Source organism: Tachypleus tridentatus, chromosome 1 (assembly GCF_004210375.1).
Source record: "Tachypleus tridentatus isolate NWPU-2018 chromosome 1, ASM421037v1, whole genome shotgun sequence".
In the NCBI taxonomy this organism is placed as follows: Eukaryota; Metazoa; Arthropoda; class Merostomata; order Xiphosura; family Limulidae; genus Tachypleus; species Tachypleus tridentatus.
The window spans coordinates 33,529,661-33,545,493 of record NC_134825.1 but is presented as its reverse complement, the minus strand read 5'-3'; the positions used below and the strand labels follow the sequence as shown (position 1 = coordinate 33,545,493).

The 15,833-nt window shown below is 33.2% G+C and overlaps 1 protein-coding gene across 2 annotated transcripts in view; it reads left to right on the top strand.

Annotated features, from left to right (window-relative positions):
• Window positions 1-15,833, top strand: part of LOC143245592 (neuroligin-4, X-linked-like) — a 135,714-nt gene that overhangs the window by 34,987 nt on the left and 84,894 nt on the right. Inside the window, exons 1-2 of one of the 2 annotated variants that reach the window (XM_076491952.1) lie at window positions 4,427-4,649; window positions 4,952-5,437. The exons of the other annotated variant lie outside the window; for it this stretch is intronic. Of the exons in view, the coding sequence (XP_076348067.1) occupies window positions 4,990-5,437 (448 nt within the window). The 5' untranslated portion in view covers window positions 4,427-4,649; window positions 4,952-4,989. Of the gene's footprint in view, window positions 1-4,426; window positions 4,650-4,951; window positions 5,438-15,833 lie in introns of those variants that run through there. 2 annotated transcript variants of the gene reach the window in all.

The following is a 15,833-nucleotide window of genomic DNA, read 5'->3' as shown; positions in this document are numbered from 1 at the left end:
TCATGTACATTAAAGTGAAATTGCAGACTGGATTAAAAAGTTGTACTTGAAAATGGAAATACAACCATCCAAAAATAAGATTTCATTTTGTAGCTCAGACTGTTTTGCGTGTAACATAGCTGATACAGGATTATTCAGATTATAGAATCTGACACCTAAATGAAATATTAATATTGATAAAAGGTTTAACTGCAGTCCTAGTACTGACATCAAAACAATGATTGATTTTACCGATAAGAAAGCGATAGTCCATGGCTAAAGAAAACTAACATTCGTATGTAGCTAACACTTTACCATTCTCATAAAAATGTATCGATAATGGATCAATTATTGAATACCTATCAACTAATTATCGTATAGATGATTTTTGAATAACATAAATTAGCACTACGACTGATCTGACATTTTCAAAATAAATCATTAATAATGAGCTACACATATTTGACGATTCGACTGCTGGCCTTATAGATTGTCACTTGAGGTCTTTTATAGCCTATTGAGAAAATGCTGAAATCAAAAATTACAATAAAACTAACGTGAATACCGTATTTAAAGACCAATTAATTTAACTGCTAAAATGGTATACTTCTGAATACTTCATTATTTGTAGCAAAGCTACCAATAATGAAGATGGATTAATTTTGTAAAGGTAATTTTGATGTTTCGTTGTATCAAAGAAACTAATTTGTTATTTGTTTGTTTTAACTAAATAAAGCAATCGTTCTTAAAAGGACATTTCTTCATTTTATATATATTTCAATGTTTGATTACATTTTTAAAAACGTTATTCAGAAATATAATTCTAGAACCAATTAAATACTCAAAACACGACAGTCGTAATAAAATCGATTGTTTCTTATAGTATTTTCAAGTAAGAAATCACCCACCAAATTGTGTTTATAAATAGAACAATTTCTCCACCTAATGGGCATTTAAACAAGTTTTTGTTGAGAACGTTTATAAAGTGCGCGAATTAGACTAACAATATTAATTATAGTCATGAATTAATACACAAAAATTAAAAACTTATAACAATTAATTACAACCACATTTTCATAATAATATTATCATTTATGTTTAACGGATATATTATTGCTGTGATAGGTGTAAACGAATTACGATCTGCGTCAAAGCTACATCTTCAATAGCACGTATTTCTGTTATTGGTGTTTTATAAAGAGCGCTACAGTCGTAAGTAGCTATAAAAACAGCAATAATAACCCATGTTGTAATGTAGTCTCTTGTTCATGATACATTCATTCTTGGTTGAGTTTGTATAAGATTATTATTGCAATTAAAAGCTTAGAATCAACGATATTAAATCATTATATTTAACTATAATGTTTCTTTGAGATTAGAGCATTATTCTCATACAACTTATTAAACAAGAAAACTCCGTCTTATAACTATATCTTTGCAAATGTACATATATACATACAATGTCATGTGATGCTTTAGAACGGTATGTTACAATGATGAACAATACGTGCAACACGAATACAGTAATTATGATCACCGAAACTTTAAGAAACGATTTTTATCACGATAAATATGATATCAACAATACGAACCAAAACTATATGATTGTATATATATATATATATCTACATGCACACATTTTAGGTTAGTAGCCTGGTAGTTAGTATGCTCAACGAATGTGTTTTTCATTTTAGCTGTAAAGTTATAATGTGACAGTCAGTCCCACTATTTGTTGGTAAAAGATTAGCCCATGAGTTTGTAGTTGGCGATTTTGACTAGTTGCTTTATATCTAGACTCTTGCTGCTAAGTTAGAAACAATTACCACAGAGTGTAGGTAGCTCTGGAGTTACGTTATGCGTAATTATAAAACAAACTAATAAAGACTAAATTAGCATATACCCGGGCTTCACATGCCTTATTGGTCCTTTGAAGACTTTTGGTTTGAATATCAAAATACGAACTTAAGTTATATGACCATTTGCGCATAGTCCTAAATTAGCAGCTACAGGGGTTTTTGTTGTTCTTATGAGCTCTGTAAGGACTTTCGGAGTAAGATCTTTACCGTGTGAAATATTGTTCAGAAACAAAGAGTTTTTACTCATAATATATACAAAACTGTTTGAGTTAAATAATACGTTTCTGGACACATTCCTTCCTTGCATTACATGCTGATGAATTTTAGAATTATAAAAACAAGGAAAACATTATTTTCTATTAGAAGCTACTAAACAATATATAATTCTTCGATACGAATACTCGAATAAAAGATTTGACAAAATCGGAAGTATTCTTTGAACCTTAGATAACGAACAAGAAATAAGAAGAAATTCAAATTTAAAATCTTCTGCATACTTGATGGGTTGAAAATATTAATCAACTCATTAGTTTTAAAGAGTCTTAAAAAATTAAAAGTTATGTGTGTATTTCATTTGTTGGTTTCTGAAAATATCATGTTTATAATTTACACATTACCTCTAAATATTAGTTAAATCAGCTGATATGAAGTTCAAGAAATATAATTTTGTGCTTCAGAAGAATTACGTTTGAAAGATATATATACATACTAAAGCTGTTTCGTATAGAATAGCAATATCAAGTTACTTTGACTTAAAACAAGTGATAGTTTTCTGAGCGCATTAAACAGTACAAAGAAAAATATTTACTTTATTCCTGTTTTATATTGTCAATTATATTTAAATATTTTTAATAAAGCCCTTGTTTCAGTTTATTTTTATGTCAAATAAATTTAAATGCAACTGCTAAAGATGGAATGCAAAAGTTTTGAAATATACTGTATATTATTATTAATATTATTTGGTTTTCGTAAAATCAGCATCATTCTTTGTGTCATTAGTAACATTCTAACTCCAAGAATCTACGTTTAGTAAAAACTGTTTAAAGATACACAACAAGCTATTTTACTGTCATTGTTTGGTTTCTGTTGTCTATGAAGGGCTGGTATCAGTCCGAGAACTAAGATTCTAAATAAAAATGTTCCTGATTTTCTATATATACATTAAAGCTTTATAGCTGCATATTTCTTTATCTGCGGATTACAGCTTTCTAACTACCTATTTCTCCATGTAGACATTAGAGCTCTACATCTGTGTTGTTAAAAGACAGTTTTGTTTTTGTTTTTTCAGCCCTGTTGACATTATAATGTGGCGGCTAATCCCATTGTTCTTTGGTAAAGATTAGCCCAATAATTGACGGTGCATGTTATTGACTAACTGCCTTTCTTCTACCATATCACTTCAGAATTAGAGACGGCTAGCGCTAAAGCCCTACTGCAACTTTACATGACATTAAAAACAAAACAAGCCAAAGCGAACAATTATATTGTGAACTATTTGAAAAAATTATCTTAAGACATGGAAAATTACTTCCTTATACATAATTGTAAAAAAATTCAAAAATGTCCACAAAATGTGAAACCGCAAGTTTGCATGTATCTCCCTGTGGACCCAATGAACATTGATGCAGAGCTTGGTGAAAGACTATCAACAGGGGGCGAAGTAACAGTAATCGTAAAAAAAACGCAAAAGTGAAAATTTGAATATCCCCATGGATCAAATGAACTTCCATACCACATTTGCTGAAGATCTAGCCACAGGAGGCGAGGTAGTAGTGAAAAACGGAGAAACGCCGATAAAATTCGCAAAACTCAAAGTGAAAAACTGAGAATTAGTATGCATTCCTGCATGAACCTAAGAAACATCTGTAGCAATTTTGGTAAATATTCATTTACATCCTGTGAAGTCACTACATGGACATGCAACTGTATAACTAAAATAGTTACAATGATTTTAATCATAACATTTTTCATAAATATTAAAATTGTGTTAGTATATTTATATACATATTGATCCATATTTTATGCAATTATATAGATCACATCAAATCATTGTGAACTATTCTTCATAATTATAATGTCATTGGTAAGTTTGTTCTTAGTTTGGTTTTGACATATATGGAGCCAACTATACGGTGTTCGATACATATGTATTTAAGTATCTTTCTTTATCTATAAAAGTACAGTTATGGTACAATTATTAATAAAATAAGGCATAAAATGGTAAAAGCTTCAATTTTGTAAAAAAATATCAAACATATGTTCGTGTTTTTGATAATCTTTTTTATAATATAATAAATTTCGTGTTTTCATTCTCTAATTTGATAAAAATGCTTTGACTTAACCAGTCATTGAAGGGTTTGTGTGTAAAGTCAGTAACCTATAGAACTGTTCCAATCTGTAGGTTTGAGTTTCATCACTCAACAACTAACAGCCACGTATCATGTTAATGATCTATCCGCCACTCTCCTGTTTTCAACGGACTGGTGGCATCACGCAGAAAAATACCAAAGCGCATGCGCTAACGTTACATGATGCGTCCTTTTCCTCCGTTCCAAGGAAATTCTCGTGCAGGTTCTCATAGAAACGGACGTAGAATCTACGAGAGTGGACAGCTAGTTGGTGTGGCTGAATGCAGTTGGTGATCGAGAATTACGAATCTACAGAGGATCTTTCTTCTAAATAGCAGTAATTCACAAAAATTGCCAGAAAGAAAGATTACATCGCATTCTTAAAGGTTTAAATTTGCAATAACCGTCCTTGTATCAATCTAGGAGTCACAACTATCCTAATTGCATCCGTTCAGCTTGCTGTAGGGTAAGGACTTCTATATTTAGTAATTTATCCATTGTAATTGTCTTGAACTACAAATATATTACACAACCGGTGCTAACTCTAAGAGGAACTGTTTAAGGTCTTACCTTCAATTTAGTTTGTGTGTTGTTATGTTTCTTTTATCATGAAAATACAATGACATTTCTAAATTTTTATTTGAAAGTCTACATTTCACCACAAGATGACATTAACGTTCTTAACTTTTCCACACTGTACAAAACCATTCAAACTATTATTAAGCTGTAGCATATCAGAGAAAAACCTGCTTTAATACAATCTTTTAGATATTCACAAGAAGCAAAAGGCAACAGATTGAAAAAAAATGTTTTATAAGAGAATGAACAATGATCTTCCTAAACACTTTCTATGTCTCATCATCTTAACATACTTCCGAGAAATTTACGGAACAACTGACCGTTTAAGCCCTCGAGTTATAATGACGAAGTATGGCTCTTTGAAAGGAATAATACGAGAATTATCAAACAAGGACCTTCAGCCAGTTGAAATATTTTACGGTATTCCCTACGCAAGCGCCCCAGTGGGTTCCTTAAGATTTATGCCGCCCGTTACTCCACCTCACTGGCGAAATATTCGGACAGCTTCAAGCCTCGGTCCAGTCTGTCCACAGAAGTTTCCGGATATCAGAAATCACACGGAAGCCCTGAAGAGGATGCCCCTCGAAAGACTTGCTTATCTGGATCGCCTCCTTCCATTCTTAAACAGCCAGAGTGAAGACTGCCTCTATTTAAACATATACGCTCCATCCATACGTAAGTACTTGTTTATATATAGAAATATCTACGAGTATATAGTAATAGTTAGTTATGTTGATTTGTATAATTATGTATACTCCACGTAAGTTTAAAATGAGCTTTCTCCCTAAAGTTGACAGACATATATGAACAGTGAGAAGTACTGAGTGTCGTTTCGCCTTTGTTTTCTCAGTTTAGTATTAACATTAAATTACGTATGGCGACGCAACAGTTTTTGGTAAATATTCTAGAGAGATCTTTCTTGGTTTGTGTTTTTGTTAATGGAAAAGTACACTACACAACGGGATACCTGTACTGCTCCTTTTGAGAGGATCAGATCTCAAACTTATTGCTGACATATCAGGTGAGTAGGGTAGATGGAAGAGTTAATGGAGTTATGTTAATGTTATAAATTAGTTTAATTCACTTTAACATCCATCCAAGCATCATAGAGACAAATCTGAAGGCTCATGACATTAAAAACCAATTTCGATACCTGCAGATGAAATAGTTTTGTTCTTAACAGTTGAAAAAATCAATACATATATATATATATATACATCTTATAATATTCAAATCATTGCTAACAGTTTTGAAATACTGAAACATAGAGAACAATAAATTCCATGTAGAAAATACCCATTACAAATAATTGGGGGCCTACCATGTCAAATATAGAAAAAAAAATTACTTTTAACAATGCTTTGTATTTCATGACATAAAATTGGAATACTTTTTTCAACAAGAAGCGAACTCTATCAGTCGAAAGAAAGCCGATAACTAAGCTCTCTTTGTAAAGTTGATTGTTTCTCTTCTAGTACAGATTAAGGAACTTTAGAACTTTACACTATTATAAGTTTCGGTATCTCAAGTATTCTTATTATTTCAAAATAGAGCATTCTTATTAGTTCGTAAGAGACAAAGAAACGAAAAAGTGATTTGAAAGGAAAGGCTTATTTTGCTTTCGATCGACTTCGATTAATTTTTAAGCATGCAAATAAAGCTTCAATAAAAATTATTGTAGAAATACATCGCATTTAAATGAAGCACAAAGTTCAGTTGAGTACGTTGGTCTGAAATTTATTATCAGCTGTTCTGAAACGTAGTATTTGACCGAACCATGGAATTTCACTCTGAGGAGTAATTGATAACATAAAGTCTTGAGTGTTTGAAACTAAAAAATAATATTACCTCGCCATTTTTTGTTTGATGAATGAAGTTTCAAATGTACGCTGGGTGTAAACTGATAAAGCGGGTCTCAATGATGATCATTTAGTGATATTTTGAATAACTGTTAGAGAAACTCTTATCTCTAATCGTCATCCGTGTGCATGTTACTCTACATAAAATAGTTATTATACTTTTACTGGCATCACATTTATAAATATATATATATATATATATTTTAACCAAATTCATTCGGATCTTTTATAGGATTTGGACATTTAAATGAAGGGGCTTTTTAAATGTTTGACTTTTTGGGGGACAATTAACTGTAAAGCTCTTGTAGGGGGGAGATGAAAACCTCTTTATAAGGTTGTTCTTACTATTTGTGGAGTCAATTTTTTCGTTTCCTTCTTTTTTTTCTCTCTCTTGTTTCTCTCATCTCTCTCTCTTTTCGCTTAACTGCCTCCTCATGTAACACATGACAAGCTGCAGCATGGATCTCTCTGTTAAATCACCGGTTTTACCACTAGAAGTCCTAAACGCAAGAGAAAAGTTAGTGGCACCATAAGCAACGACATTTCCGAATTTCTTCCCAGATCATCCTGACTCCTGGATCTCCCATTCAAGAAACCAAGATTCACCCCTACCTCTCAGGTTACGTCTAACCACTGAACGTGTGCGGGGCTGAAGAGAAACAACAGTTTCTGAGCACCCCTTCTTGTGAAGTTCAAAAACCAGAACGACTACCACGATGGATTGAATTGTGTAGTCAATCTACTTCACTGTTCTTCTGGTATCAGATTTCAAATTCGGAACATATTAATTCAGACATCCTACACAGGAAAGAGAAGAGTTTGATTCTAATGGTTACAACTATTAAAACAGAAAAAAAATACTGTGTCAAAATTCTGTACCCCTCAGAAGTCGCTGAAAATGCCATGGATTCAATAGAAGTTTGTCGTAAGTATGCTATCAAAACATTATTTGCAATCGGAAAACAAGTAGACGGTTTAAGCCTCAGACAGCGCTTATCTACAAGCTCAAGGTTTTGTTATTGTTGAATGGTTAGATACGCAGAAGAACGAGTTTGATAAGGCAATATGGTTATTTATGGTATTGAGATTCTACAACATGGTATAATTCCCCTTAAGAACAATCTATAGACAACGTAACACTTTGGTACTACAAATCTACCTATATAGTATATCATCATATTACATCCAGTACCTTTCAAGGCAGAGTATTTTGAGTGGCTTATGCAGCATACTCATGACGTAAAAAATAAACCACACTTCAGGAACAGAATATTAGCACAAATATTAGGAAACTACTTTATTATTTAAGTTCATTTGCTTCATACTTGCGGTATTGTGTATTTTACAACATTAATATCCATCACGTGTTTAAATAATTTTAGCTGAACAATATATATATTTTGTATTCGCATTTAATAGGGTTAAAAATTTACTTTTTTTAGCATTAATGTCTTAATAAACATATCTGCTATCAACCACATATATATATAAATTTATATCGTAAAGCCAATATGAATAATTGAATCATTTAATAATATGAAGAAAAAAATTTAAAGACAACGCAATAAAGAAGTTACTTTAATGTTCTCTTTAAATAAAACAAATAACAATAGAAATTAAATCTTAATTAAGTATAATATCACAACTTACATTTACTTCAAAAAGGCATTTTGAACCTTTTCACTTTTGTTTATAAAACTTAGTTTCACTGGCTACTAAGTGGCGTGAGAGCTACATGCTCCTGTTTGTTTTAAGTGGAAGTGTTTGTGAATAATACACGCGTATTTAAAAAGATAGAACTACAATTAATTATTATAACAAAAAACAACATCATGAAGTATTTGTCTACGTGGTTTCTGATAATAGAATGAAATAATATGTTAATATTTCACTGTTTTTTATTTTGTTGTTGTTGCAGTGCGTAAAGTTATAATACTCTATAATTTTAACCTGCATATTTCTAGAATATTAACTCTCGATCAGAGCAAACAACATTTTTAGATCAAAACTCAAAAAACAAACACACACACGTACCTATGAGAACGTATTAATTCGTGAGTTGGGTATTCTCGTTGTTAGTAGTATTTTCGGCCGTAAACCCAATAATTTATTACGAAGTGACTAAGGTTATTACTAAATCCATGTACTAAGTTAACACAAGAAAACAATCTATATAATAGAAGTATAATAATAAAATTATATGTGCTAAACATTATAACCAAAACTGCGAATTAACATAACATCAAAGAAATAACAGAATATAATTTACTTCTGTAACATATAAGCACTACTATATGCTTTAACTACTGTTTGTTCGAATTTGCACACATTTATACGAAGGATATCTGTGATACACGTCCTTAATTAGGATGTGATATACCAGAGGGAAGACAATTAGTCAACATTATTCGCCAATATTCAAATCAGGAATAGTGAGATTCGAACATCGCTTTTATAACACAACTGCAACTTCAAAGAGCGCGCTGTGATTTCTGTTTTTTATTTTTGACAGTAATAGGGCGTGAACCACTAAACGTTTAGCTCCACAATCCGGTACGATAAATACTGCCCAATTCTAAGATAAATTATTCTACAAGTACAATACCTAATCCATATAGATGAGTATCATTTTGTCTGTTATTAACCTTTGTGAAAATAAACCTCTGTCGATGAATACAAATAAATACTTTGAAAAGTGCCTACGACTTTTGCTTGCGTATTAAGATAAGCCAATGGAGTTACGTATCGACGCTAACTCAGACTTTTACATTTTATTTTATGTTATCCACTGAAAGGCCGAAAGGCCCGGCATGGCGAGGTTGTTAAGGTGCTCGACTTGTAACCTGATGGTTGCGGGTTCGAATCCTCGTCACACCAAATATGCTTGCCCTTTCAGCCGTGGGGAGGACGATATAATGTGACTGTCAATCCCACTATTCCTAAAAGGTGATGGTGGGTGGTGATGACTAGCTGACTTTCCTCTAGTCTTACACTGCTAAATTAGAGACGGTTATCGCAGATAGCCCTCGTGTAGCTTTGCGCAAAATTCTGAAACAAAACAAACAAACGAAAAACCGAGATAGACTGAAACTTTAGACCTGAAAATCAGTTGGGCGCGTGTTGACATACACATTACTACAATGTATTTAAGTTTTTATTAAGGGTTGTTACAAAATTTACTTAGAAATGCAATAAAATAATTAATTACTTTTAAAGATATTATCAACTTCGTTAACTTAGCATATCTGAATCACATATTTTGCACAAAAGTAATTTTACTTTGTTTCTTTGGATGATGACTAGAGCAGCAGTGACATCTTTATAATTATTAAATTTATTTTGTTTCTTGGCATAATGATTAGAGCAGCAATGACATATTTATAATTATTACATTTATTTTTACCATGTATTTTGCTGGTATTTGAATTTACATCAACATTTTCTGAAACTTTGAAAATTAAATTAATAAACAAAGAAAAAGGCTTAACCCGGAAATTGCTGCTTTTAAATGGTAGAAACGGGAAAAATTCTGAATAAACATAAAGTAAATCATTCCTAGATTGATTAAGAAAGAAAACTCACAAAAATAAGTTTAATGGTATAGATGATAAATATTTAAACGTAACTGACCTATCGAAGGTAGTCTGTAAGCATCGAATCTTTGTGCACTGTATAGGAGTTAGTTTACTACATATGAGATTTTAAACTTTTACTACTGTGAGCTGTGTATCTATACATTTAACCCTAGATTGTTTAAAGTAAGAGTTATAACCAAATAATGTTAGCACTTTGTCACTTTTAAGGCACGAAAGCGTCGTAATACAAATTACATGAGGAACTTCTAGGAAAGAAGATAGAAAATATCCACTTAGCAGTCTGCATTACTTTATACAACATTATGCTATGTCTTGTCTGAACAACTACATTCGATTGGCTGATGATAAGAAGATATCATTTAAATATTTCAAACTTCATGAAGCTTGGCAACACAAACTATTGGCTTTCACAAGGAGATAAGTAATGTGCTCAGTGCGGCATTAATACTGTTTCGATGTCAAGTTGTAGGAAGTTCAAAATATTCAGTAATGGCACAAAATAGCTTCAAACTTGTAATTGATGAAGTCGCTTCCTGCTTTAACGACATAACAGAGATAAAAGCTGTGATAGTGGTTACGACCTGAAAGTTGTTAGGCCTCTTCCTCGCTGTGATAGTGGTTACGGCCTGAAAGTTGCTAGGCCTCTTCCCAGCTGTGATAGTGGTTACGACCTGAAAATTGCTAGGCCTCTTCCTCGCTGTGATAGTGGTTACGACCTGAAAGTTGCTAGGCCTCTTCCTCGCTGTGATAGTGGTTACGACCTGAAAGTTGCTAGGCCTCTTCCTCGCTGTGATAGCGGTTACGATCTGAAAGTTGCTAGGCCTCTTCCTAGCTGTGATAGTTGTTACGACCTGGAAGTTGCTAGGCCTCCTCCTAGCTGTCATAGTGGTTACGACCTGAAAATTGCTAGGCCTCTTCCTGTCTCAATGGTATAACAGAGAGAAAAGTAATAAAGTCACAATAAATAAAAAGAAAAGTGGTGCCTATTTATCTGAGAAACGTGACAAAAATTGAAGCTTGAAAGCTCCTATAAATCTCGCATTTATAACCATTATTAGAAATAATTATAAGAAAAAAACACTACATAAATTGGGTATAAAATGTAATATGGTGTGGAACTAGTTCCCTTCTATTTCACGAAAATAAAATGCATCATAATACATTCACATATTGTTATATTACACTATGATTGGCTATAATTCAACCCATCAAACAACGTCACACCCAGCAAAATAAGTGTATGTGTGCATTCATAGCTCCCAAGACAAATATGACACATGATAAACATGTAGAAATCAAAATTTTGGCTTATGAAGTCTATGCAATGTTATATAATGAGAAAAAAAATCATGTTTCACTTGGAGCTCTATGTAAAATGAGAATGGCACGTTAAACTAGTATCGTTGATAATTTAATTGGTAGAGAACGTCAAGCTCTTCAAAACAGGCGTTAAGTAACACAATTTGGGCTCTTTACATGGTTAACAGCAATCCAATAAAATATTGCCAATGACCAAATTAAAAGTAAAGGTGTTAATGTTACCTTAAGAACAGTGAAGGAGACAACTAAACCAAATGGCTGAAATGAGTATCGGACTTCAAACAGTTGGATGAGCAAAGCTAGAAGAGTGCGTCATTTCATTCGCTTACAAATTCAACTTGTTTATCAACATTAAAAAGTTACTTATTTTATTGCAGAGAGAAAAGCTGGATCGCAGTCCAACGCAGAAAAGCTAGAATGAAGCATACTGATGTAAGTATGAGCTGCTTTTTAGCCAGTGGTTTTGGGGATTTATATAAAATTAATGGGACCATGATTGCTGATAGGTACAGTTAGATAACTACCTATACTTGCCATTCTCTCAGGAACAAGGACTATTGAAAATGGATTCATCTTACAACAAGCCAGTGATCTCGTGCATGAATAAAATATGATGAAACGATATTGTAAAGACAAAGACGTTGATGAAACACTCACGGTCATGGCTTGGCTTGTACAAAGTCCCATTGTGAATGTCATTAAGGCTATATAAGCTTACATGGAAACTGAGAATGTCTAGTGCAAAGAAACTACATTTGAAACAATATTTCACAATCATAAAATGACAGTTACGATGGTGTAAAAAGAGAGTGCATTGCTCTGTGTGTAACAAATATAAAATAATAGTGCATTATGCGCCATTTTCGCTTTCATTTGAATTTTTATAATAATGTATTTTAGTAACGATAAACACTCTTGGTAGGGCAGAAGTAAGTTTACAAGCTAGTTTACAACGCTAAAATCCGGGGTTCGATTTCCCGCAGTGGATGCAGCAGACAATAAAACGTAGTTTTCCTCTAAAACAAACAGATAAGTAACGTAGTCCCATCATGGCCAGGTGGTTAAGGCACTCGACTCCTAATCTGAAGGTCACAGGTTCGAATGCCCGTCACACCAAACATACTCGCCCATTCAGCCGTGGGGGCGTTATATAGTGACGGCCAATCCTACTATTCGTTGTTAAAAGAGTAGCCCAAGAGTTGGCGGTGGATGGTGATGACTAGCTGCCTTTCCTCTTGTCTTACACTGCTAAATTAGGGACGGCTAACACAAATAGTCCTTGTGTATCTTTGCGCAATATTCAAAACAAACCAAACCATAAGTAATAACGTTAAGCTGATTATTTAATTGCAATTATTTATTTCTGTTTATGTGTGTGGATAACTCCCGAACATTTCCAAAACTATATCCGATACTGGTCATGGATTAAGTTTCTCGTTTGAAGTATAATTTGTGATATCTTTAAATCAGTGAAACAGTAGCAGGTAGTTTGCTGTTTAGCGTGTTGAAACATTATATCATTCACTTTATTTCATATGGGGTATGTTTGTCCAAATGAAATAATTGGGCTGCCGGTCATGCTTAAGAACGGAAACCTGATTTACTTTTGAAGCACAAATATATAAATCTGCTTCCTTAAAAGAAAATTGTGACAACGTTCTATGTTCCCCTTCTCTTATCCAAATAGACTGTAAACTGTAGAGGAACCCGTGTTTGGGCAGGAATCGACCGTTTCCATGATCACACGGTATAAAAGTTGAGACATTAAAACAACGTAGAAACATCGAAGGAATGATAACTGTTGTCCTATGAAGCTGCATTAGATTTTATTGATTCTTCCTCACACTCGAGCAATAGTAAGTTTCACCTCATGGTACTTTCACTCTTTTCTCTAAACATACTCGTGTAGTGTGGTCAGAAAAGAAAAAGTGAGAAACTTGAGAATCAATAAGTATTACCTAAATTTGGTCTCAAGTTGTTTATATCGTAAACGAAGAGTGTGTATTTTCTTATACCAAAGCCACATCGGGTTATCTGTTGTATCCACCGAGAGGAATCGAACTGCTTATTTTAGCGTTGTAAGTCCATAGACTTTCTGCTGTACTGGCGGAGGACCATAAACGAAGGCGCTGTCAATATAGATCACTCTATGTAAATGGTAATCGTTGTCGTAAGTCCGATAAATGAGACTAACGAATGATATTTCCTTTCCGATATATTTCATTTTCATGGAAATCAAAGTCACATTTTGTAAATCGACTGTGTTCGCCCAGTAATTGCATAGAATTACAAAAACGAAATTGTGTTGTGTGCTGAAAGTTTCTGGATTTTTCACTGCTGCTATTTAGACTAAAACTGACAAATAATGCTCTATTTATTTAAGTAATGAAATGGTACACTTTTATTACCTGTGTTGTTACATAATTATGTAATACGTTTATCTCCGTATTTGCGTAAACTGGCTGCATAGCATAACAAACAATCATCGCATTTTCGTAAGTTAAACTAAGATGTTAGAAGCTGATTTGACGTAAAAAGTTTATTTATGAAAGTTGTACTCAGTGAAATTTTCTAATCAAAAACTGAAGGCCCGGCATGGCCAGGTGGTTATGGTGCTCGACTCGTAATCTGAGGGTCGCGGGGTCGAATACCCGTTGCACCAAACATGCTCGCCCTATCAGCCATCTGGGCGTCATAATGTGACGGTCAATTTCACCATTTTTGGTAAAAGAGTAGCCTAAGAGTTGGCGGTGGGTGGTGATGACTGTCTGCCTTCTCTCTAGTCTTACACTGCTAAATTAGGGACAGTTAGCGGAGATAGCCCTCATGTAGCTTTGCGTGAAATTCAAAACAACAAACCAACAACTGAGATACTTTTAAACGAGCTTATTGTTTTTCATTTTTATTATTTATATAAACCTCACAAAGCTGAAATTAACAACCGAAGTGAAACAGTTGGCAATGTTAACATGTACATATTGATCTGTTTTCTCGGACGTTGCTAACAGTATTTGAAATTAAATAAATTACATTTCACTTTGTTTTATACGTTAAAGTTCTTGTTGTTTTTGAAATGGTTAAACAGTGTGTCTTGTTTTTCAGTTGTTCATGTATTGTGTTATTAATTCATTATTACATTAATTTTTAACTGGTCCCGGCATGACCAAATAACTAAGGCACGCGACTCCTAACCCGAGGGTCGCGGGTTCGCATCCCGGTCGCGCCAAACATACTCGCCCTTTCAGCCGTGGGGGCGTTATAATGTGACAGTCAATCCCACTATTCGTTGGTAAAAGAGTAGCCCAAGAGTTGGCGGTGGGTGGTGATAACTAGCTGCCTTCCATCTAGTCTTACACTGCTAAATTAGGGATGGCTAGCGCAGATAGCCCTCGTGTAGCTTAGCGCGAAGTTCAGAAAGAACACAAATTTATAACTTTCGTTATCTAAACTTTAGTTTCTAATCCACCACTGATTTAACAAACAACCTGCTCATAATCTAACATTTTTCCTATCCATCAGCACTTTTATCTATATCTCTATTATAACCTGATTTTACATCCTTCAATAAGTTTATCTATATCCGTATTACTGCTTGTTATCTCGTTTTATCCATTACTAAATTTATGTATAACCATTTATTAATCTGATGTGTCCGTTTCATAAACAAAGTAATAGATAGCTAACATTATCAAATCTTCTTTAGTTCTTCAGTAAGTTTATATATAATCCTCTATTAATATAACACATAACTTTATCAGCTGGTAGTTTATACAAGGCTATTAAATGTAATGTTTCGTTTCATGCATCATTTGCTTGTTTAAAACCCACTGATGTCTTTTCATATCCATCATTATATTCATACGTAAACCATAAACTCTAAAAAAAGGACGTGGCATTTCATATATATATGACCTACTTATCACTTATATTCTGTTTCTATCACCACAAAGTTTATAAATATTTCTGTGATATTATCAGTTAATCTATTATCCACTGATAACCTGGTGTAGGTTTATCTCCAAGAATTAAATGTTGGTGTCGTTTCACATGTCTGTATATCTGTGTTTTGTATATGAAGTATCTTTAAATCAGTTAGAAGACTTACAAATAACTATAACGTGATGTGTTGGTTTGGATATCACTCTATTAATGTTGCTTCACTCTATCCAAGATATGTCATTAAAAACTTATAATCACTTATTAAGCAATGTCATATTTCAAAACAAGAGTTCTGCTACCTACAGAAACATTACAAATAAATAATAACTGTTTAGTTTATTTAAATATATGTTGACG